The sequence below is a fragment of the Littorina saxatilis genome, linkage group LG5 (assembly GCF_037325665.1).
Source record: "Littorina saxatilis isolate snail1 linkage group LG5, US_GU_Lsax_2.0, whole genome shotgun sequence".
NCBI classification, from domain to species: Eukaryota; Metazoa; Mollusca; class Gastropoda; order Littorinimorpha; family Littorinidae; genus Littorina; species Littorina saxatilis.
The window spans coordinates 842,523-867,522 of NC_090249.1; the positions used below are offsets into that span (position 1 = coordinate 842,523).

The window sequence follows — 25,000 nt, forward strand, 5'->3', positions numbered from 1 at the left end:
CAGGGTGGCATGAATAATACGATATAAACACGTGTGACCACACAACGCGCTAAGCTTATACTAAAGTGTGGTTATACTAAAGTGTGGTTATACTAAAGTGTGCTTATACTAAAGTGTGCTTATACATATGTAAGCTTCATCTTGATTGTTTTTCCATGTTGTGTCAAGGTCAGAAAATTGCTTTTTTATGTGGTTGTCTCTTTTGCAATTGTACTTCTTGCTTCACTTCTTAATTTAAAAACTAATATGCAAAACCCAGGACTTACCCACCTGTGAAACGAACCAGAGGGCAGCCTGTATGAGCGGGGATCTTGTCAAACTCCCATGAACCCTCGAAGGCGAAAAGACCAATCACATACGCACTAACTTATCAAGGCCATGCTAGCTTCACTTATTGGTTGATATTTTTTCCCACTGGTTTTGTACCTGGTTTACTTGTTTGTGCCAGCAGACGTCAGAAAGACGTTACGGATTATCTTTCAGAAGCTTACCGGACTCGATTATATGGATGGTGTCACCTTGTTGCATAATGGAGCTCGACATTTCTGTTTCAGAGAAAGATGTTCTGATCTCAACGATGTTGTCAGTCCACACGTAAGTTTCAGACGGTGGGAGAGAGTGAAATGTGAAGAAGAATACAGTCCGAGACAAGTTTTAGATCATTAAGCTTTTAAAAAAACCAAAGTTGTTAAGGTATTTATTTCAAACAATACTGACCTTTCCAGACCTCCCCAAAATGACCTTGGCCTAGTCTGACCTGTAGTTCAATGCCTGACCTGTCCATTTCAAGGTCATCAAATCGCATCTGAAACGGTTTCAATCGTGGACACGGCTTGCTTAGGCGTGCACACAGACTGTTGCTTACATCACCTGAAAAAAACAATAAAGGGAGTGTACACAAAGACACAAAAATCAAAAGAAACGCAAGTTAAGAGTTACTTAAGGTTTTGTTAAAATTCATGCACTAAAGGTGGGTTTCAGGTGAAAATTCTGCACGAGCATGAGTTAGCATAGTGTTCTGCACGTAGCCTGTGAAAATCACGTGTGCAGCGCCCAGAGTGCGCTCTCTGCAGCATGCTGAAGATTGAGACTGTTTTTCGCTCGCCAGACCTGATTTTTTTCGTTAACAGTACTCAGCTCACACAAGGAACAAAAACCTGTCTCCGTCCACTGTCTGAAATCAGCCATTTGTACAGTAGAAGCATGCCAAGACTGAGCGCCATTGACCGCGAGAGAGCAATCGGGCGATTGCAAGCTGGAAATCGCCCAGCTGCCATTGCAAATGTCATGGGCGTGGCAACCTCGACCATCTGTCGTCTGTGGACCCGATTCCAAGCCAGCGGCAGCACCCGGGATGGCGCTAGAAGCGGACGACCTCGTGTGACTACTGCTCGCCAGGACCGGGTCATCTACCGTCAGCACCTGCGCCAACCGTTCCTCCCGGCTACAGAAACCTCCAGGAACACCGTCAACCGCCTGGTGCGCTCCATGAGAGACAGATGTCAGGCCCTTGTCAACGCCAATGGGGGACACACGCGTTACTGAGCCTGGCGGTGAGAACTTTCTGTCGGTAACGTTTTTGTGTTAGTGACAATCAAAGAACATTGCCCCAAGATGCTTTGTACCAATTTTCGTGAAATTCGTTCGATTATATCTCGTCAAAATGAAATGCCAAAGAATGAGATTAAATTTCTTAATCTTGCGTTTCTTTTGGAGTTCAGTATATTACACACACTTTCGCGCGCGGACATACTCGCACACTTACACGCTTCCACGAACGCATGCATTGACGTACGTACACATGGCGGGGAGGGGTGGGGGGAGGGGGGCGGCCATACGCGTAAAATCCTGCTTGTTCACCACACAAGCGTACCAGGGAGTTGCAGCCCATGAAGTTAGAAGGAGAAGAAAGCAATGTTATGTATACCAGCATAATCACTGCATTCAGAGCAACACCTTCCACCGCAAAACCAATAACATTCTTAACTATTTTTTTTAAAGCACCGAGCTCTGTATAGAGTTTAGCTACGACAAACACGGGATTATACAAGAAAAGGGTTTCACTCACTAGAATAATACTCAATAAGTTGGAAGAGGTCTTCAAACTGCTTCTTGGCACTGATGTAGTATCCGCCATTGTCCAGTTGTCGGATGCGGTAGTGCTTGACCAAAGGGTCGCCAGTTTGAGGATCTTCGTGCCGTACTGATAATACGTGACTCTTTTTGTCTGGAAAACATATATCAACAATAACAATAACAATCACAATAGCAAACACGGTATTGTCAGTCGGAGAAACAAAGGGACTTAAGCGCTCTAAATGCAAACGACATGTGCAACAAGAGTTAGTGAGAATTCTGCGGAACCAGTCTCCTGGCCCCTGATATCATTACAAGCATTAAAATTAACAAGCAACTACCATCCTCAAAAAGGATGATTCCCTCAAGCTCATATGTTCCTCAATTGCCAAGCCGCCCTAACTAACACTTACGAACACAGTAGCGTCGTGCACTTTATTGATCATTGCAATAAGTATACAAAAATGGAAAAATAATCTTCGACATATATAAACCTACAAATTAAAAAAAAAAGATAGGCTTATGATTTAATCGTTTCATAAAGTACACTACTTAAACATCCACAGTTACTTGTAAGTGAACGAACAACATACGCAATAGAGAAATAAATATAAGAAGATGGAAGATGGACCCTTAGCTTCGGTGTAGTCCGATGCTTCCTCGAAAGATGTCAATTGCAAAACAAAAGCATTCCGTGAGCTGTTTAAAGGCACACCACTCCTCCCGTGTAAACATGTTCAATACTTATCTCAGATCTACCCAGGCTTTGACATTGGATAAGATCTTACCTCCACTTGGTCAAATTCCAAAAAGCAAAACCCTGACCCAGTGCTTCCTGTGCTGCCTTAGAATTTTGCTCGTTGAATTAATGACTTAACATCCACTGATGGCATTTTGAGAATTTAACTCACACAAAAAAGTATATGCGTGTAAATGGACGGATGGTCTTACACTATGTAACATCCGGGGCAAATCTAAAATCATGAGCAGAGCTACTTTGACGGGAATAACAATGCCCCTTATACCTAAAATACCCCAATTATTTCATTTAAAGGTTTATTCACTGAAATGCCAATTGGGTTAGCACTGAGATTGAGAATTTCTGTTGGAATTTAGAATTAGGATAGAATAAAGTTGGAGAACATCCAGAAGTAACAGACTTGTCTTGTCAAGCATTCTGACGCTATTTCGTTCGTTCGTTCGTTCGTTCGTTGGTTTGTTAGTTGGTTCATTGGTTCGTTCGTTGTTCGCTCGTTTGTTCGTTCGTTAATTCGTTGATTCGTTCGTTCGATGTTTCATTCATGTATTCATACATTCCTTCATTCCTCATTACATTCATTCATTTATTTATTTCATACATGTATGCATCCATTCCTATATTTATCCATGTATTTTAATTTGAGCATTTCCTTCTGTTCTATGTGTTTCTGTTTGTGTGTTTGTAAATGAACTGACCGTGTGCCCCTCGAACCAGGAACGTCCCATTCATGTTGCCTGGCAGGAGCAACATGAGATCTGCTTCCTTCCTGTCATCCTCAAACCACCATCTGTGGGCGGACAGACAAAGAAGGCATTAACGTATAACAGCGCCTGATATAGTGTAACACGCCAAGTCTTTTTCTGTGTGGGTAGGAGAGAGGTTGAGAGAGAGAGAGAAAGAGAGAGAGAGAGAGAGAGAGAGAGAGAGAGGGAGAGAGAGAGAGAGAGAAAGAGAAAGAGAAAGAGAGAGAGAGAGAGAAAGAGAGAGAGAGAGAGAGAGAGAGAGAAAGAGAAAGAGAAAGAGAGAGAGAGAGAGAAAGAGAGAGAGAGAGAGAGTATGTGTATGAGTTTGTGTATGAGTGTGTGTGTGTGTGTGTGTGTGTGTGTGTGTGTAAGAGAGTGTTTCTGTGTGTCTGTGTCTGTGTGTGTGTATCTGTGCGTTTATATATGCGTGTCTGTGTGGGATATAGCTCAGTTGGTAGCGCGCTGGATTTGTATTCAGTTGGCCGCTGTCAGCGTGAGTTCGATCCCAGGTTCGGCGGAAATTTATTTCAGAGTCAACTTTGTGTGCAGACTCTCTTCGGTGTCCGAACCCTCCCCCCGTGTACACTACATTGGGTGTGCACGTTAAAGATCCCACGATTGACAAAAGGGTCTTTCCTGGCAAAATTGCTTAGGCACAGTTAATAATTGTCTACCTATACCCGTGTGACTTGGAATAATAGGCCGTGAAAGGTAAATATGCGCCGAAATGGCTGCAATCTACTGGCCGTATAAAATTTCATCTCACACGGCATCACTGCAGAGCGCCTAGAACTGTACCCACGGAATATGCGCGATATAAGCGTCATTGATTGATTGATTGTAATTGCGAACGAGCGTGCGTGCGTGTGTGTGTTTGTGTGTGTGTGTGTGCGTGCGTGCGTGTGTGTGTGTGTATGTGTGTGTGTGTGCGTGTGTGTGATGTTTGTGTGTGTGTGTGTGTATGTGTGTATATGTGTGAATGTGCGTGCGCGCGCGTTTATGTATGAATATGTGTGTGTATGTGTGTGCGTACGAACGTGTGTATACGTCTGTCTGTCTGTCTGTCTGCATGAGAAATAAGAAGGGTACAATTAACAATTATGCTGTCTGTGTGTCTGTCTGTCTGTCTGTCTGTCTGTCTGTCTGTCTGTCTGTCTGCATGAGAAATAAGAAGGGTACAATTAACAATTATGCTGTCCGTGCGTTACTGCATGCATGCGTAAAAAGCGACAGATACCAGGAATGCATTGTTCTTTCTCTTCCTCAGAAGCAAGGACAAACAAACAAACAGACAATCAAACAAAAAGTAACACAGACAAAAACCAAAACCGAGAATGGATAGGAAAGGCACGCGGGGGAAAGAAAACGAACTGCTTAACTCAAAGCTGAAACTGAAAGATGAAATAAACCAAACAAGTACAACATAAAAGAAATAAAGAAAATCGTACATACTCTTGTGTCTGTGGACTGTTGTCGTCGGTGCAAACGTAATTATGAGGGACGTAACCCTTCTGTAAAGTCGTTAGGTGTGTCGCCATCCACCAGTCTAGATCTTTTCTGTGGACAGAGGACCAAAACCTGATGGAACGAGACATAAACACATGTCTGCAGCGGTCCTAGGTCAAGTGGGAGAACAACATCCAGTACGCTCGCTTGCACGGCGCATGCACGTACACACATACACACACACATGCAAGAGCGCGCACACACACACACACACACACACACACACAAACACTCACTTACCGACACACATATATACATACATACATACACCACCCCCCCCCCCCTCGTCTCGATTCCTGGTCTATTTTAAAGCATTTAGTAACATTTGACTAAATGTAAAAATGAGCTGAACAACTTTCAGAAGTGGCGGACAATATTCATAATATTCATAGCTATCAATTGTTGTTCACTTGACTTGGACACTGTCACACGCAACTTAAATTCATAGATTTGAGGAAGTGTATCTTAATAAGTCAAGTCAAGTCAAGTCAAGTTTTTATTGTTCATTACCCAGGGGCATTATAAACAATATTCGCAAATTCAAAAATGCACAAAGTACCAAGTGATCAAACAAAAAGAAAAATAGAAGATAAGAAAAGAAAAAATGAAAAAAATTATTTGGAAAACAAAAGTACACAAACAGTGAACACAAAATATTATAGTACAGAAAATGCAAACACACACACACACACATTGATTCCTGGCAATGGGGGACACATAACGAAAATACGGTTAACAAATCCCAGCACTATGAAAAATTGCTACTAAAAAATTTTATAAATTCCAAGAGTTTCGTCAAGCATTTCTTATTTCTTGATACAAACAAGTTTTTTGTATTTAAGTGAATTTGGTTTTTTCCAGTAGAATGGTGGAATAAGTTCTGCTCTTTTTTCATTGAAAAAGTCACAAACAAACAAATAATGATACTCATCTCCTATATCTTCTGATGTACATTTTCTGCAAATGCGATTCGCTCTAGGTATATTAAGGTATCTTTCTTTCTGTACTGGCAGGTTGTTATTTGTAGTTCTAAATTTCATGAGTGTAACGACTTTTTGGAACGACAAGGATTTAATGTAGTCTTCACACACAAAACTATCTTTAAACATTCTATAATTACAAAAAATGTCTTTTGTATCCATTTCTGAGAACCAATTGTGAATATACTGGTCATATAAACACCGCTTTACTTTTTCTTTAAACCAAGTAGATGTATATTGAGAAACAAATTCTTGTTGTATCCAAAACCCAGAAAGACCTATATCACTTAACGTTTTTTCTATGCATGACAGATAGTCAGAAGTAAACATCTTTTGCGAATATAGTCTATAGGTAAATCTGTAAGCAACACTTGAAAATTTATTTTTGTTAACTGGGTCAATTAGTTTATACCAATAACAGAGCATTCTACATTTCATATTGACTTCTAAGGGATATTTTCCAAGTTCGCCAAAAACCATTGCATTAGGGGTGGATTTTCTTAGTTTGAAAACTATCTTATAAAAACGCAACTGAAGCTTCGTAGCTAAATCGCAAGAACCTGAACCCCAAATTTCACAGCCATATAGTAAAATCGGAACAATCATTTTGTCAAATAGATCAATCTGTATATCCACGGGCAATGAGAGTTGTCTACATGTGCGAAGAAGAGCAAACATAGCCCTTGACGCACGGTCATACAAATTTTTTTGTGCTACCGAAAATTTATTATTATAATTAATCTGTAACCCTAAGTACATCACATCAAGGACTACCTCAATTGGCTTATCATCATACGTAAATTTAGGTATAATTCTTATTTTACCCCTTGAAAAAACAATGACTTTCGTTTTTTTAACATTAATATTCAGTTTCCATTTCAAGCAGTATGCATGCATTTTATCTAAGCATTCTTGCAATTTCGTTTCAGACTCAGCACAAATCACAGTGTCATCAGCGTACAATAATACAAACAGTTGAAACATTACATTCACATCAGCATCATCCATACCAAGAGAAACAGCTTCTCTAGAGAGAGAAGTCAATCCATCACTAGTTTCCCCTAAATACGGCTTTAGGTCATTTAAAAACAAAGCAAAAAACAAGGGAGACAAATTTTCTCCTTGTCTGACCCCACAAATGCTAGGAAAATAACCAGAACATTCACCTTTAACTTTAATACATGATTTTGCTTTATCATACATATTTTTAACAGTTTTCAAAAAATTTCCATTAACATCAAAGCTAACTAATTTCTCCCATAAAAGTGCTCGCCGAACTTTATCGAACGCTTTCTCATAGTCGACAAATGCACAATACAAACGCTTTTTCTTTTGGAGAAAAAAATTTATAACACAATGCAAAGTAAAGATATGATCTAATGTTGAAAAACCAGCACGAAATCCTGTCTGTTCTTGACCTAACTTATCATTAAGTTCCAAGAAAGTCGATAATCTGGTATTTAAAATCGCAGTGAATAGTTTACCAAAGCAGCTAAGTATTGTTATTCCTCTATAATTAGTTGGGTCTGTTTGGGAACCCTTATTTTTATACAGCGGGATAATTTCGCCAATGGACCACTGAGTAGGAACATTACCAGACTGTAACACAACATTAAACAACTTAACAACAATATCAGTCATCCCATCGTTAAAGGCTTTCAAATACTCATTAATAACTTTATCTTGACCACACGCTTTGTTGTTTTTCAATTTTTTTACACATTTTATAAATTCCTCTTTTGTAATGGGTGCATTCAGAACTTCATTATTTACACTATTATCACCAAACAGATCTCTTTCTTCATCCACATCATCTTCGTCACATTCCTGTAACTTTGTAAAGTGTTCTAAAAATGCTGAGCAAGAAGGAAACTTAGTACTTTTGTTATTATTCTTATTCTTATTTAGCTCATTCCAATACGCCTTTGGATCGCAAGTTTTCATTTTTCTTAGTTTCTTCACAAATTCTTTATGATACAACTTACATTCTTTTTTTATTGTTGTTTTATAGTCCTTAAAGGCATTCTTCTTTTCATGCTCAGAAAAAATATTTCTAAAACGCTTAACTTTGTTTTTTGCACGTACAAATATTTTCCTTTTTTCTTTACAAACTGCATTGAACCAAGGCTGGTGTGGTTTTCGTTTCTTACTATTTACTTGTTTTATCTTATTCTTTTTCTTAATTACTCCAATTTTTTCCGCAGAACGCTTTAGAATGTCACATATATTAGTAGTTACATTATCAATGTCCTCTGCAGACACATTAATAACAGAGCTCAACATAAGTTCGGTTGAATTGCTCTGAAAGAAGACAAAACCCATGCCGTAGCCTAGTCTCTCCTTGCTCCACTTAAAACAGACATGATTATGAACTAACAGCCGAAAGACTTTCAACATGAAAATGTTGTGTGTTCATTTTGACCTGTTTCCCAACAGTGTACCATAGCTAGGCAGGGGCGGATCAGTTGCTTTGTAATAGGGAGGGGGGCACTTTGAATCGAAAGTGAATGTGATGGGCGCGAAGCGCCCGAATTTGCTAGGGGGGTCCGGGGGCAAGCCCCCCCGGAATTTTTTTTTGCCCAAAGAAGCAAAATGGTGCCATCTGGTGCCATTTGAACTTAGAAATGGTCATAGAATCAGCATAGAAAAATCTTTTTTTTTTCTTCTTCTTTTTTTTTTCTTTTTGGGGGGGGGGGCACGTGCCCCCTGTGCCCCCCCCCCCCTCGTCCGCCCCTGCTAGGCCTACTAGTAGTTTGGCCTCAAGACTCAGTTGTACAGGTGGACAATGTATTACTTTTAAAGTAATATGCCCTGGCGACCACCCCTGAATAACGACCACCTGCCCATTACGACAACTCCAAAGATACCCAGCGGTTCTTTCCTATACCCCTTGACTGCCTTAGGACGGGTATACCCGTCATGCGCTTGTGCAGCCGCAGCGCCTTAGGACGGGTTTTCCCGTCTTCTCCGTTCAGGAATTTTCCAGAAATGCTACGTCACTGCTGACACACAAATAGCAGCCAATGGCTTGGAAGGATACCTCATTCTCATGAATAAACATAAATGGTGACGCGGTTTTGCGTCTGAAGGCTATATTCGGCCTTGGTGACAGGGTAGGGGAGAGAAATCTCGACTCGTCAAAATGGCTAACGGTGACAGTCGACCGGGCCCTAGTAGGGAAAAACAAAGCCGGACTGACGCTACAGGCGGTGCAAATGATTATGGATACTGACAGGGGAAGGGGGAGATCTTCTTTCGGACGATTCTTTGTAAACAGGTAGATGACAGTGATTATAATCCTTTCTTGGAGCAAGCAAAAGCCACCTGTGTTTGATCCACAGGCACCGGAAGATGTGCCGGACTGATTTTTCAAAAGTTCATATTTAAACATCATTATAAGCCAAACTAATTATCATTTCCATGATTAGACACTAAAAACAGATTCTTGGTTCAATTTCCTTTAAAAATAACATAGGTTTTACTTACCTACCTACTGCCAGTTTGGAGATAGAATTTTTTGTGAATTATTACACCCCGAACTCCAATATTCCCTGGCAGTCAGGAATGCACATACGCAAGTTTTGATTGGCAGCGAAAGGGTTCACTTTTATCCTACATACGTGAGAGAGACACCCGTGAGATAATAATCGTTCAAATCACACGTGTGTATATCATGTAAATGAGGCCATGTCAAGCAAGTCTGGCAGGGACCTGTTTTTCCACTGCTTATGATGCCAAAGTCACCGAGACAAACGTCATAATAGAAAAGAAAAAAAATTGCGCTCGATAATTACCCTCGATGAAGTTTTAGAACTAACACGTCACGCCACACTTTCAGAGTGACATTTCTTTACTTTGACGTAATAGATTGCACGAGGCTATAGAAGAGATCGAGGTTCCAAAACAAGCGTCTTCAATTTAGCTGCCTCGACTGCAGGACATTTTCAGTAAAATACACTTAAGTACAGTATGTAGGATAAACAGAATACTACATGGCTTGCTGTGTCGTACCAGATTTACACTCGTTGCTTTTTCAAATAGTGAACAGCTCGCTTTCGCTCGCAGTTCAATATTTTTAAAAAAACTCGTGTAAATCTGGTACGACACAGCAAGCCATGTAGTATTCTCTAGTTCCATAACGATAACCTTTCTTTGACTCGGAGGACCGCGTTTTGTTGGGTCCTTGGGTGATCGTTATAACGAGGTGCGACAGTACATGTATAGATCATGTTTAACACCGCAGATCAGGCCCACATGGCAAATGGTCAAAGTGACTTACGTGGATTCGTCAACTTTCAATCGGTCTCCTTTCTTGAAGGGCAGGTCATCCGCGTTGACTGCTGGGAAGTCGTACAGAGCTCGGACTATCAGCCCGTCTGGGGGGAAATAATGATAACAAGAAAATGTAGAACAAAAACACATGTGTAAAGCAAGGAAATAACTAGCCGCGTCAAGCAGTATCAAAACATTTAGTCAATCGGTCGGCTTGAAATTAAAACATCAACACTAAAAACCAGTCATCACCGAGACTACATGTAGTAAAGCTTGGCTAGCCAAAACCCGAAGACCGAGACGGATTGCGTTCGTTTCAGCGAAGCATGCAAAACGTAGCACTAATTTCCATGTACTGATTTTTACATTTAGTCAAGTTATGACTAAATGTTTTAACATCGAGGGGGGAATCGAGACGAGGGTCATGGTGTATGTGTGTGTGTGTGTGTGTGTGTGTGTGTGTGTGTGTGTGTGTGTGTGTGTGTGTGTGTGTGTGCGTGCGTGTAGAGCGATTCAGACTAAACTACTGGACCGATCTTTATGAAATTTGACATGAGAGTTGCTGGGTATGATATCCTCACACGCTTTTTTCATTTTTTATATTTAGTCAAGTTTTGACTAAATATTTTAACATCGAGGGGGAATCGAAACGAGGGTCGTGGTGTATGTGCGTCTGTCTGTCTGTGTGTGTGTGTAGAGCGATTCAGACTAAACTACTGGACCGATCTTTATGAAATTTGACATGAGAGTTCCTGGGTATGAAATCCCCGAACGTTTTTTTCATTTTTTTGATAAATGTCTTTGATGACGTCATATCCGGCTTTTCGTGAAAGTTGAGGCGGCACTGTCACGCCCTCATTTTTCAACCAAATTGGTTGAAATTTTCGTCAAGTACTCTTCGACGAAGCCCGGGGTTCGGTATTGCATTTCAGCTTGGTGGCTTAAAAATTAATTAATGACTTTGGTCATTAAAAATCTGAAAATTGTAAAAAAAAATAAAAATTTATAAAACGATCCAAATTTACGTTTATCTTATTCTCCATCATTTGCTGATTCCAAAAACATATAAATATGTTATATTCGGATTAAAAACAAGCTCTGAAAATTAAATATATAAAAATTATTATCAATTTTTTTTTTTCGAAATCAATTTAAAAACACTTTCATCTTATTCCTTGTCGGTTCCTGATTCCAAAAATATATAGATATGATATGTTTGGATTAAAAACACGCTCAGAAAGTTAAAACGAAGAGAGGTACAGAAAAGCGTGCTATCCTTCTCAGCGCAACGAATACCCCGCTCTTCTTGTCAATTCCACGTGCACTGCCTTTGCCACGGGCGGTGGAGTGACGATGCTACGAGTATACGGTCTTGCTGCGTTGCGTTGCGTTCAGTTTCATTCTGTGAGTTCGACAGCTACTTGACTAAATATTGTATTTTCGCCTTACGCGACTTGTTTGATAAATGTCTTTGATGACGTCATATCCGGCTTTTCGTGAAAGTTGAGGCGGCACTGTCACGCTCTCATTTTTCAACCAAATTGGTTGAAATTTTGGTCAAGTAATCTCCGACAAAGCCCGGACTTCGGTATTGCATTTCAGCTTGGTGGCTTAAAAATTAATTAATGACTTTGGTCATTAAAAATCTGAAAATTGTAAAAAAAAAAATGTTTTTTATAAAACGATCCAAATTTACGTTTATCTTATTCTCCATCATTTTCTGATTCCAAAAACATATAAATATGTTATATTTGGATTAAAAACAAGCTCTGAAAATTAAAAATATAAAAATTATGATCAAAATTAAATTTTCGAAATCAATTTAAAAACACTTTCATCTTATTCCTTGTCGGTTCCTGATTCCAAAAACATATAGATATGATATGTTTGGATTGAAAACACGCTCAGAAAGTTAAAACGAAGAGAGGTACAGAAAAGCGTGCTATCCTTCTCAGCGCAACTACTACCCCGCTCTTCTTGTCAATTTCACTGCCTTTGCCATGAGCGGTGGACTGACGATGCTACGAGTATACGGTCTTGCTGCGTTGCATTGCGTTCAGTTTCATTCTGTGAGTTCGACAGCTACTCGACTAAATGTTGTATTTTCGCCTTACGCGACTTGTCTTTTATTCTGAGCAAAATTACAGAGTTTAGAGATGATATTGTTTTAATCAGGAAAACATAAGAAAGGCAATGCAATCATTTTTAAATCTGTTTATGAAAATTCGCTTTTAATGACAACTGTAATGAGCAAACTAATAAATTCATTTTTTACCTTCCAAGTTAAAATACAATCCCATAGTCCGGACTGAGTCAAAGATTATTTAACCAAAATTTCAATCAATTTGTTTGAACAAGGAGGTCGTCACAGTGCCCCTCAACTTTCACTAAAAGTCGAATATGACGTCATCAAAACAAATGAATAAAACGTCTGGGGTTATCATCTGGAAGAATATGTATGTACATTTTCATGATGATCGGTCCAGACATTTTCTTGGAATCGCTCTATATACACGCACAAACCCAGGGCCCCACCACTCTCGCCTCCATTCACTGTCTATCTTAAATTGTTCAGTCACAAATTGACTGAATGTTAAACAGGCGGCAGGAAGACATTGTCACAAGACAACAACAACAACAACAACAACAACAACAACAACAACAACAACAACAACAACAACAATGTTATCCATTAGTGAAAAAAATAAAAAGCCAAAAAATACAGATGCCTTCATGTTCCTGTGTTGCACAAGTGGTAACAACAATTCTCACTCTGTACTCACCTCGAGGAACCGGAAGAGTCTTTGGCTTCGGTTTTGGTTTGGGTGGAACGGCCGGCAGCGGTTTTTTCTTGCCGTTGATGGAGACGGGGATGTTATTGGTACTGATGCTACTAGACTCGCTGAGGTTGGACTTCTTACGGCCGGCTTTAGGGTTCGGATTAAAGTCCACGCTGTTTCGGCCATCCACCTCGCTGACCGTTGGAAGGTGACCAGCGCTCTCTTGCGGTCGGCGCATCACGCGACTCATACGTTTGCCCATCTTGGTGTGAGGTGTGGTGCTTTTACTGCACTGTGCTGTTCAGTTCAGTCTCTCACCTGACACAAACAAAACGCACAACATTGAGTCAAGGTTAAGGCTGGAGTCTACCCCCTTAGAACAGGAAGTAGAATTAAAATATGTCTTTCGGCCAACTGACGTGTCTCAAATTAAAAGGATAGACAGCATTGATACATTATTTATTGAAACCACGTATTTCAGGTCAAAAATCTTTTCTGTTCAATTTTACTTTCTGATCTGTCGACTTCCTACCCTGCTTTGGTTAGGGTCCGGTTGACCGTATCTCGTTTGACCGTACTATTGATGTAGCCGCCGTCCAGTTAATCGTGACGGTAACCAAAGCGTTATATCGTTTGACCGTATTGTAAAGTCTCGTTTGACCGTTTGCTTTTACCTGATCGTGCGTGTGTATGTTGCCAAACAGATTGAGTGTGTCTGTGCCTGTGTGTGTGTGTGTGTGTGTGCTAGCAGTCATTGGCAAAACAACACAGAAAAGATAGAAAAAAGTAGCATGCTAGGACCTTGTTCCAGCTAGCTCATACAGTTCTCTTCTACCAAATTAAACATGATCAAATACGGTCAAACGGCACTTCGAGTCCGTTCCACTGAATGAATACGGAGAAACGAGATACGGTCAAACAAGATAGGGTCGGAGTACACCCCTGCTTTACGTTCTACTTCCCCCTTCTTTTACGTCCTTGTTCTTTTTGTGTGTCCGTGCTTGTTGTTGTCTGGTTGTTGTAGTAATATGACCTTGACCTTGACCTGCACAGCAGACCCCCGCTTGCTGAGGAACACAACATGGACATTCCCAGTTATGTAAGGATATAGCAGAAGACAACCAACCAAGAGGTATTCTTCTGATGTTAAAAATAACAAGAAAGTTAAGTTATCAGAACGTACAACAACAACAACAACAACAACAACAACAACAACAACAACAACAACAAGCATACTAGCCACGCTGTACTGATGTCCTCTCTGTATACTAATCATCTCCTAAATCCCAAGAAGAAGGAGCGTCAGTAATGAAGTCAACGGTGCTAGGCTAATTGCCCCCTAGGCTAATTGCCCCCCGGACAATTGCCCCCTAGGACAATTGCCCCCATTCTTTTCTGAGCGTTTACTGAGTTATCAAGTGTTTTATTGTAGTATACAGAAGTAATTCAAGTCTATGATTGATTGAATATCTCTATGATATCTCTATAATGCTTCCTGGTTTCAACGCAAACGCAAACGCACACACATGGCACACACACACACACACACACACACACACACACACACACACAAACACACACACCCAAACACACATACGTACACACACTCACACATATACACACACACACACACACTCTCTCATACACTCACACACACGCACACACGTAGATACACACATGGACGCATACACACACACTCTCATACACTCACACACACGCACACACGTAGATACACACATAGACACATACACACACTCTCTCATACACTCACACACACGCACACACGTAGATACACACATAGACACATACACACACTCTCTCATACACTCACACACACGCACACACGTAGATACACACATAGACACATACACACACTCTCTCATACACTCACACACACGCACACACGTAGATACACACATAGACACATACACACACATAAACACACAGACATAGACACATTGAAAGACTTACAAACAGACACAGACACTCACGCAACCAGACACATAGGTAGACACACTTACAGAGACTCACTTACTTAAACACGCACACAAACACACGCACGCACACACACAAACACACGCACGCACACACACAAACACACACATACACATTCAATGAGACACACACATAGATACACGCATGCACACACAAACACACACATGCTCAATCAGACTCAGACACAAACACACAGACACACAGACACACGCATACACACACACACACACACACACACACACACACACACACACCGGCACACACACACACCGGCACACACACACACACACACACACACACACACAGATACACACTCACAAAGACACACACTTGGTGTAGTGATTGACTTTGTACAAACTTGCATGAAGAGTGCTCAGAAAAGAATCGGGGGGCAATTGTCCTCCTATGGTGGGGGGGCAATTGTCTTAGGGGGGCAATTGTCCGGGGGGCAGTTGTTGGGGGCAATTGTCCTGGGGGGGGGGGGGGGCAATTGTCCGGGGAGCAGTTGTCGGGGGGCAATTGTCCTAGGGGGGGGGGGGGGGGTTGGGCAATTGTCCGGGGGGCAGTTGTCGGGGGGCAATTATCCGGGGGGAAATTGTCCAGGGGGCAATTAGCCTGCTACCAAGTCAACATCAAGACTACCCGGTTTACTTCTATAATGAGAACAAAATCATCAAGTCCCCCAACGTGACGAAATGCCGCTGAGCTGTAGCTGCATCCTGACTTGAACCGAACTGAAAACTACCACCAACTGACAGACACGCGTCCACTTTATGTGCAGACTCAGAGACGGTATCCATGTCCCACCCCGTGTCACCGCTGTGGCACGCAAAAAGATTCGGCCATTCTACCAGAAGTGCAACAAATAAACACGCACACACATGGGGAGTCAGATTCTTGTTGCTGACAACTTTCCACTGGGGGGAATCGACCCGAATTTCCCAGCGATCTGATAATAAACTAACGGGAAAAGAAAAGGAGCAAAGCAGATCAAGTCGTCTTTTTCTAGCTAGGAAACAGCAGTCGTTTGTCTACCACATTGTCACAAGTATGATAAATCTGGAAGAATCAAAAAACAAGAAAGCTAGGTTGTTGGAACGATTGTTATTAACAAAACAATACATTCACAAATATATCGACCCAACGGTCTTTCAAGGGCACAGAAACAAGTATGATAACCAATTGAAGAATAGTGTCCATGAAATACAGCTCCTATGACCATAATAATACTGTAGCCTACGTCTGCCCTCCCACAATGACGATGACAGTGTACCTAGAACAAGGTTCAAGGTTTTATTTCGGCTTTAGGTCCATAGGGCGTTTAAGCTAACACAATACACATTTAAATCACACACTCATTCAAACACACGCACAGTGAGGGTGCAGGCAGGCACAGCAAACAGTGATCTAGTTAAGCGAGAGAACCGTCTCCGAAGAGGGACGCATTTGTATGGAAATATATCAGCCTGATGAAAAACAGCAGTTGAAAACCCACGTCCAGAGCGTTTGAAAATTGTGAATAGTAACAGATGCATTTGATAACGCCAAGAACGAAGAGCGTGACGACCGACACTCCTCAGCCGAAAACTCTTCCTCCATTGGCCCCCCCCCCCCCCCCCCCTCCATTCCCTGAGTTGAAAGAAAACAGCAACGATGACGAGTCACAGTTTCAGCACTAATGTCTGTCAACTGATCAGCTTATTTAACACATTCAAAGGAAATTGAACAGAACCAGAAGAAGAAAATGCACCGCACATACCTCACGAAACCCAGCCCTATAATTAGTTCCCTAAATAGGTGTGTTGAAGTACACATCCGGATGTGAAGATATCTACAAGGCATCTGAAACTCGAACACATACACGCGCTGGTGCGTATGTTGACATGTGCTTGGCAAAATCCATTATTACTCGATTAGCCCGCGTTAAACCTGCCGGGAGACAGAGAGCGACAGAAAAAGACACACACACACACACACACACACACACACACACACACACACAACTAGCCACATTATGGTATACCTCAACACCACCCTGAAAGGACACGAAACAGCATATCGCGCAGTTGTCTAGAAACAACAACAAAAACACATTGATTTAAAAACAAGAAAAGTACTGGTGATGAGTCCATAATCCATCCCAACATTATTTTGTATAACCTGTGTCACACCCATATTTCGGTAAGATGTAAAAGTGTTCACACACACCCGCACACAAACCACTGGTAGCTGTGTACTTGTGCGACATGGTAGGGGGTTCCCCTCCCGTCCAAAACTAACACAAAAGACACGATGACTACAAATGTGTAGCTGACGCGGTATGCAAGTTGAGGGTGCGCTGTACGTAATTCAATGCACACGATCACAGCATGATAGATTGAAGGTGACTGCTCTCTTAGCTGAGTACATTGTGTGTATTTTCCCATTTGTTGAAAGTGTACTTGGTGTAAATGGAAAAACGAACTGTTGCATATGTACTCTTAAAGCAACCAGATGATCCTGTTCCTGTAATGCTGACTGTTTAAAACTTATAAGAAAACAAGTCGCGTAAGGCGAAAATACAATATTTAGTCAAGTAGCTGTCGAACTCACAGAATGAAACTGAACGCAATGCCATTTTTCAGCAAGACCGTATACTCGTAGCATCGTCAGTCCACCGCTCATGGCAAAGGCAGTGAAATTGACAAGAAGAGCGGGGTAGTAGTTGCGCTAAGAAGGATAGCACGCTTTTCTGTACCTCTCTTTGTTTTAACTTTCTGAGCGTGTTTTTAATCCAAACATATCATATCTATATGTTTTTGGAATCAGGAACCGACAAGGAATAAGATGAAAGTGTTTTTAAATTGATTTGGACAATTTAATTTTGATAATAATTTTTATATATTTAATTTTCAGAGCTTGTTTTTAATCCAAATATAACATATTTATATATTTTTGGAATCAGAAAATGATGGAGAATAAGATGAACGTAAATTTGGATCGTTTTATAAATTTTTATTTTTTTTTTACAATTTTCAGATTTTTAATGACCAAAGTCATTAATTAATTTTTAAGCCACCAAGCTGAAATGCAATACCGAAGTCCGGGCTTCGTCGAAGATTACTTGACCAAAATTTCAACCAATTTGGTTGAAAAATGAGGGCGTGACAGTGCCGCCTCAACTTTCACGAAAAGCCGGATATTACGTCATCAAAGACATTTATCAAAAAAATGAAAAAAATGTTCGGGGATTTCATACCCAGGAACTCTCATGTCAAATTTCATAAAGATCGGTCTAGTAGTTTAGTCTGAATCGCTCTACACACACACACACGCACACACGCACATACACCACGACCCTCGTTTCGATTCCCCCTCGATGTTAAAATATTTAGTCAAAACTTGACTAAATATAAAAAGAAATAACTCACGTACAGCGATATACAAACATTTTGTAAATATGTTGTTGTTGTTGTTGTTGTTGTTGTTGTTTTCGTCGTCGTCGTCGTCATTCGTCGTCGTCCTTATTTTTAGGTGTTTAGCAATTAGCCTTACACGTCAAACAATTCCAAAACAGGACATTGATTTATGTATGATAGTTGGAATTCTCCTTAATTTGAAAAACAATATATTAACTGTCATCGCTTTTCGGGGTCTCTCCAGTCAAAAGTGACTTGAAACGTCTTTTTCAGGCAACGATCGAAAGACAATTCCCTGAACTTGTAATCTTCAAATCAGATCCTTTGCCAATGAGGTGGCATTTCTATGAACAACTGAGCACGACGATACAGTGGTGTAGTTTTAGCCAAGAGACGCAGTTTGATTGACTGGCAAGCCAGTACTCATCCAGGGGCAGGGTGTGGCACTTCTACTTAAAGACACACTCCTTCGCGTCAAAACTATGGAAGGCGAAAAGGCTCATATGATCGAGCAAAAGGATCTAGTAAAAGGATGCATACTTTTCGGAAAGTAGGCATCCTTTTACTCGACTCTTGCTCGATCATCTGACCCTTTCCGCCTTCCATAGAAACTTGAACAGCTCCATACGGGCGGAAAGGGTCAAACGCGAAAAAGTATGCATCCTTTTACTCGATCCTTTGACCCTTTCCGCTTTCATAGAAAACAGCTTTCCGCCTTCCATAGAAACTTGAACAGCTCCATACGGGCGGAAAGGGTCAAACGCGAAAAAGTATGCATCCTTTTACTCGATCCTTTTGCTCGATCATTTGACCCTTTCCGCTTTCATAGAAAACAGGTGGGTTGACTATCCCAGAAGTGTCCAGGTTGTTGACACTGATAACACCGTCCATCCACCTGGGCACCTACCGCCGGAATATCAACATCCTGGGTGTAAGAATGTTTCTATCAATTAACTTCTTTACACACTCTCTTGTCAACCTGCGAAATTAATTCATCAACATATACATTCCTGTAAAAAAAATGTATGATTACAATTATTGTTTAGTTATGAATTAAGCTTGAATTATTTTCGGTTAATTAGAAGTGTTGTGTCTCATTATTACATCTCTTTTTTGTCGTGTTTATTGCAACAACAACAAAATTTAATTCATGTAACCCTAGGTTGTTGTTTTTAATAAATATTGACTTGACTTCACTTGACATCCCCCGCAAAAAATACTGACACTGTGCACAGAAAACAGCCGGGCTGATGATTCGTGCTTGCTGTCCAAGTGGCGGGCTGGCCTTATCCCATGTCAAACATCTGACCACTTCTCAGATAAAGGGGAAGGAACTGGACTCGATGGTCTTGCGTACTTCACGTGCCGACTATCTTGAAAATCACTGAAGATCCGTTCACGGATTTTGGTTCTACGCGAGTTATTTGAGATGATCCACTCAATCGAACACATATTAAATGTCACCGGCCTGTGTGCTTCCTGTAGAAGAGTGGGAAGTTCTTGCTGAATCAATGTCCTACTTGACAACTCTATCAATGTTAACGGCGAGAGTGTCTGTATGCACGCAGTAGTGAGATGACTAGTTAGTACTGAACATGTATTGAACAATGATCAATGTTTTAGTGTTTTGTTTGTCTTGTTGTTACATGTAGTGAACAATGATCAATGTTTTAGTGTTTTGTTTGTCTTGTTGTTACATGTATTGAACAATGATCAATGTTTTAGTGTTTTGTTTGTCTTGTTGTTACATGTATTGAACAATGATCAATGTTTTAGTGTTTTGCTTGTCTTGTTGTTACATGTATTGAACAATGATCAATGTTTTAGTGTTTTGCTTGTCTTGTTGTTACATGTATTGAACAATGATCAATGTTTTAGTGTTTTGTTTGTCTTGTTGTTACATGTATTGAACAATGATCAATGTTTTAGTGTTTTGTTTGTCTTGTTGTTACATGTATTGAACAATGATCAATGTTTTAGTGTTTTGTTTGTCTTGTTGTTACATGTAATGAACAATGATCAATGTTTTAGTGTTATGTTTGTCTTGTTGTTACATGTATTGAACAATGATCAATGTTTTAGTGTTTTGTTTGTCTTGTTGTTACATGTATAGAACAATGATCAATGTTTTAGTGTTTTGTTTGTCTTGTTGTTACATGTATAGAACAATGATCAATGTTTTAGTGTTTTGTTTGTCTTGTTGTTACATGTATAGAACAATGATCAATGTTTTAGTGTTTTGTTTGTCTTGTTGTTACATGTATAGAACAATGATCAATGTTTTAGTGTTTTGTTTGTCTTGTTGTTACATGTATAGAACAATGATCAATGTTTTAGTGTTTTGTTTGTCTTGTTGTTACATGTATAGAACAATGATCAATGTTTTAGTGTTTTGTTTGTCTTGTTGTTACATGTATAGAACAATGATCAATGTTTTAGTGTTTTGTTTGTCTTGTTGTTACATGTATAGAACAATGATCAATGTTTTAGTGTTTTGTTTGTCTTGTTACATGTATTGAACAATGATCAATGTTTTAGTGTTTTGCTTGTCTTGTTGTTACATGTATTGAACAATGATCAATGTTTTAGTGTTTTGCTTGTCTTGTTGTTACATGTATTGAACAATGATCAATGTTTTAGTGTTTTGTTTGTCTTGTTACATGTATAGAACAATGATCAATGTTTTAGTGTTTTGTTTGTCTTGTTGTTACATGTATAGAACAATGATCAATGTTTTAGTGTTTTGTTTGTCTTGTTGTTACATGTATAGAACAATGATCAATGTTTTAGTGTTTTGTTTGTCTTGTTACATGTATAGAACAATGATCAATGTTTTAGTGTTTTGTTTGTCTTGTTACATGTATTGAACAATGATCAATGTTTTAGTGTTTTGTTTGTCTTGTTGTTACATGTATAGAACAATGATCAATGTTTTAGTGTTTTGTTTGTCTTGTTACATGTATAGAACAATGATCAATGTTTTAGTGTTTTGTTTGTCTTGTTACATGTATAGAACAATGATCAATGTTTTAGTGTTTTGTTTGTCTTGTTACATGTATAGAACAATGATCAATGTTTTAGTGTTTTGTTTGTCTTGTTACATGTATTGAACAATGATCAATGTTTTAGTGTTTTGTTTGTCTTGTTGTTACATGTATTGAACAATGATCAATGTTTTAGTGTTTTGCTTGTCTTGTTGTTACATGTATTGAACAATGATCAATGTTTTAGTGTTTTGTTTGTCTTGTTACATGTATTGAACAATGATCAATGTTTTAGTGTTTTGTTTGTCTTGTTGTTACATGTATTGAACAATGATCAATGTTTTAGTGTTTTGTTTGTCTTGTTGTTACATGTATAGAACAATGATCAATGTTTTAGTGTTTTGTTTGTCTTGTTGTTACATGTATAGAACAATGATCAATGTTTTAGTGTTTTGTTTGTCTTGTTGTTACATGTATAGAACAATGATCAATGTTTTAGTGTTTTGTTTGTCTTGTTGTTACATGTATTGAACAATGATCAATGTTTTAGTGTTTTGTTTGTCTTGTTACATGTATAGAACAATGATCAATGTTTTAGTGTTTTGTTTGTCTTGTTACATGTATTGAACAATGATCAATGTTTTAGTGTTTTGTTTGTCTTGTTACATGTATTGAACAATGATCAATGTTTTAGTGTTTTGTTTGTCTTGTTGTTACATGTATTGAACAATGATCAATGTTTTAGTGTTTTGTTTGTCTTGTTGTTACATGTATAGAACAATGATCAATGTTTTAGTGTTTTGTTTGTCTTGTTGTTACATGTATAGAACAATGATCAATGTTTTAGTGTTTTGTTTGTCTTGTTGTTACATGTATAGAACAATGATCAATGTTTTAGTGTTTTGTTTGTCTTGTTGTTACATGTATAGAACAATGATCAATGTTTTAGTGTTTTGTTTGTCTTGTTGTTACATGTATTGAACAATGATCAATGTTTTAGTGTTTTGTTTGTCTTGTTACATGTATTGAACAATGATCAATGTTTTAGTGTTTTGTTTGTTTTGTTGTTACATGTAGTGAACAATGATCAATGTTTTAGTGTTTTGTTTGTCTTGTTGTTACATGTATTGAACAATGATCAATGTTTTAGTGTTTTGCTTGTCTTGTTGTTACATGTATTGAACAATGATCAATGTTTTAGTGTTTTGCTTGTCTTGTTACATGTATAGAACAATGATCAATGTTTTAGTGTTTTGTTTGTCTTGTTGTTACATGTAGTGAACAATGATCAATGTTTTAGTGTTTTGTTTGTCTTGTTGTTACATGTATTGAACAATGATCAATGTTTTAGTGTTTTGTTTGTCTTGTTGTTACATGTATAGAACAATGATCAATGTTTTAGTGTTTTGTTTGTCTTGTTGTTACATGTATTGAACAATGATCAATGTTTTAGTGTTTTGTTTGTCTTGTTACATGTATTGAACAATGATCAATGTTTTAGTGTTTTGTTTGTCTTGTTGTTACATGTATTGAACAATGATCAATGTTTTAGTGTTTTGTTTGTCTTGTTGTTACATGTATAGAACAATGATCAATGTTTTAGTGTTTTGTTTGTCTTGTTGTTACATGTATTGAACAATGATCAATGTTTTAGTGTTTTGTTTGTCTTGTTGTTACATGTATTGAACAATGATCAATGTTTTAGTGTTTTGCTTGTCTTGTTGTTACATGTATTGAACAATGATCAATGTTTTAGTGTTTTGTTTGTCTTGTTGTTACATGTATTGAACAATGATCAATGTTTTAGTGTTTTGTTTGTCTTGTTGTTACATGTATTGAACAATGATCAATGTTTTAGTGTTTTGTTTGTCTTGTTGTTACATGTATTGAACAATGATCAATGTTTTAGTGTTTTGCTTGTCTTGTTGTTACATGTATTGAACAATGATCAATGTTTTAGTGTTTTGTTTGTCTTGTTGTTACATGTATTGAACAATGATCAATGTTTTAGTGTTTTGTTTGTCTTGTTGTTACATGTATAGAACAATGATCAATGTTTTAGTGTTTTGTTTGTCTTGTTGTTACATGCACAAGCACTGTCATTTCTCATGCTGGAGATGATAAAGTGCATTTGATTTAAACAATTCCTACACTGCACGGGAAACAGTGAAGTTGTCGATTTATAGTTCCGCACTAAAATCCTCTCGCTGACTGTTTTACTGTGTGCACATTGTTACATTGCCTTTGATGCCTGCATGGTGTGACTTATGTGTACACTGTTCGATTTCCGTTCAACCGACAATAGTTTGACTATGACAGCAATGGGACTGTGCCTTCAATGGTTCACATGTCAATGTTCATTGTGCCGTCACACGTGTCAAGGCCTTAATGATCGTAGCGTTTCATTAGCCGTATTTCTGAGTCATACTCGCACATGCATTTCAATGCCACACACTCACGCCCAGGCAGACAGACAGAGAACCAAACTGATCCACAGACAAGACAGACGGACAGACAGAAAGACAGAAAGACAGACAGACAGATACACTGACAGGCAAGCAGGCAGGCAGGCAGGCAGGCAGGCAGACAGACAGACACAGTCAAACAGACATTAGCTCCCTGTACACACACAGTCACAATGACAGACAGACTAATGCAACCAAATTAATGGACAAGTATCACGTGATTGGGGGGTCTGAAGGGGAAGGGGGGGGGGGTCCACAGAGTATCATCATATCAAATTATAAAAGATAAAGAATTACATATATGTTTTGTTAAAAAAAAATTCAAATTCTTGAAGAGGCCCGTTAAAGCTTAAAAACAATAACCCGGTTTATCCCATGACCTGCCTCTTTGTCTCTGTTAGCTGAGGAGGGGATTATTTTGGATTATCCATCACAACCATATGAATTATCCATCACAACCGAGTCTCGATCTCACCTGTCATTGGTCTTTGTCTTTGGTCTCAGAGTACAACTGAATAATTTATAGAGGTCATCTGCATATTTATCGTTAACTCGGGACTACTTTTTTTCAGCAAAACGATTGAGATATTCTGCGGTATAAAAGTCGAACTGACGTTTGGCTAACGATCTACAAACATTATCATTGAAGAAATAAAGAAAACAACAAAGAATGTACATAATCTGTTTGGGTGAATAGAGCTGAGTGAAGATCATTTATGAGTTGTCCGACGCGGTGAGACTGAGAGAGAGAGACAGAGAGCACGAGAGAGAGCGACAGAGACACACAGTGATTCAAGGCGCACAACTCTAGTAAAGTTGTCGTAACGAGGTACGCTTCATGGGCAACCGCTTAGATCAATCCCAAGAGCATCCTGATTCAAAATCTTGAGCGACAAAATAAAACTTACACTAAAACAGTATGCTTATAGTTTTGTTCATTTGTTATTGCTTTTAGAGCATTGATTGCTAAATATGGTTCAACAGAACAAGGCTGTCTCATCAGTCGTCTGCTACAGATCTATCGTCTGAGGCCGGTGCGTC

The 25,000-nt window shown here is 39.2% G+C and overlaps 2 protein-coding genes across 4 annotated transcripts in view; one reads left to right on the top strand and one right to left on the bottom strand.

Moving 5' to 3' along the window:
- LOC138966022 (uncharacterized) overlaps nucleotides 1–25,000 on the top strand; it is a 229,867-nt gene that overhangs the window by 44,748 nt on the left and 160,119 nt on the right. The gene's annotated exons all lie outside the window — the stretch shown is intronic.
- LOC138966015 (tyrosine-protein kinase Lyn-like) overlaps nucleotides 1–25,000 on the bottom strand; it is a 53,438-nt gene that overhangs the window by 24,361 nt on the left and 4,077 nt on the right. For 2 of the 3 annotated variants that reach the window (XR_011455567.1, XM_070338104.1), the window contains exons 2-7: nucleotides 13,121–13,435; nucleotides 10,345–10,441; nucleotides 5,032–5,157; nucleotides 3,532–3,623; nucleotides 2,069–2,227; nucleotides 718–870 (exon numbers count right to left, since the gene is read on the bottom strand). Coding sequence is in view for 2 of the 3 variants with exons in the window: in XM_070338104.1 (XP_070194205.1) it covers nucleotides 718–870; nucleotides 2,069–2,227; nucleotides 3,532–3,623; nucleotides 5,032–5,157; nucleotides 10,345–10,441; nucleotides 13,121–13,379 (886 nt within the window). In the remaining variant the exon portion in view is untranslated. The remainder of the gene's footprint in view (nucleotides 1–717; nucleotides 871–2,068; nucleotides 2,228–3,531; nucleotides 3,624–5,031; nucleotides 5,158–10,344; nucleotides 10,442–13,120; nucleotides 13,436–25,000) is intronic. The other variant, XM_070338105.1, reaches the window with a different exon arrangement.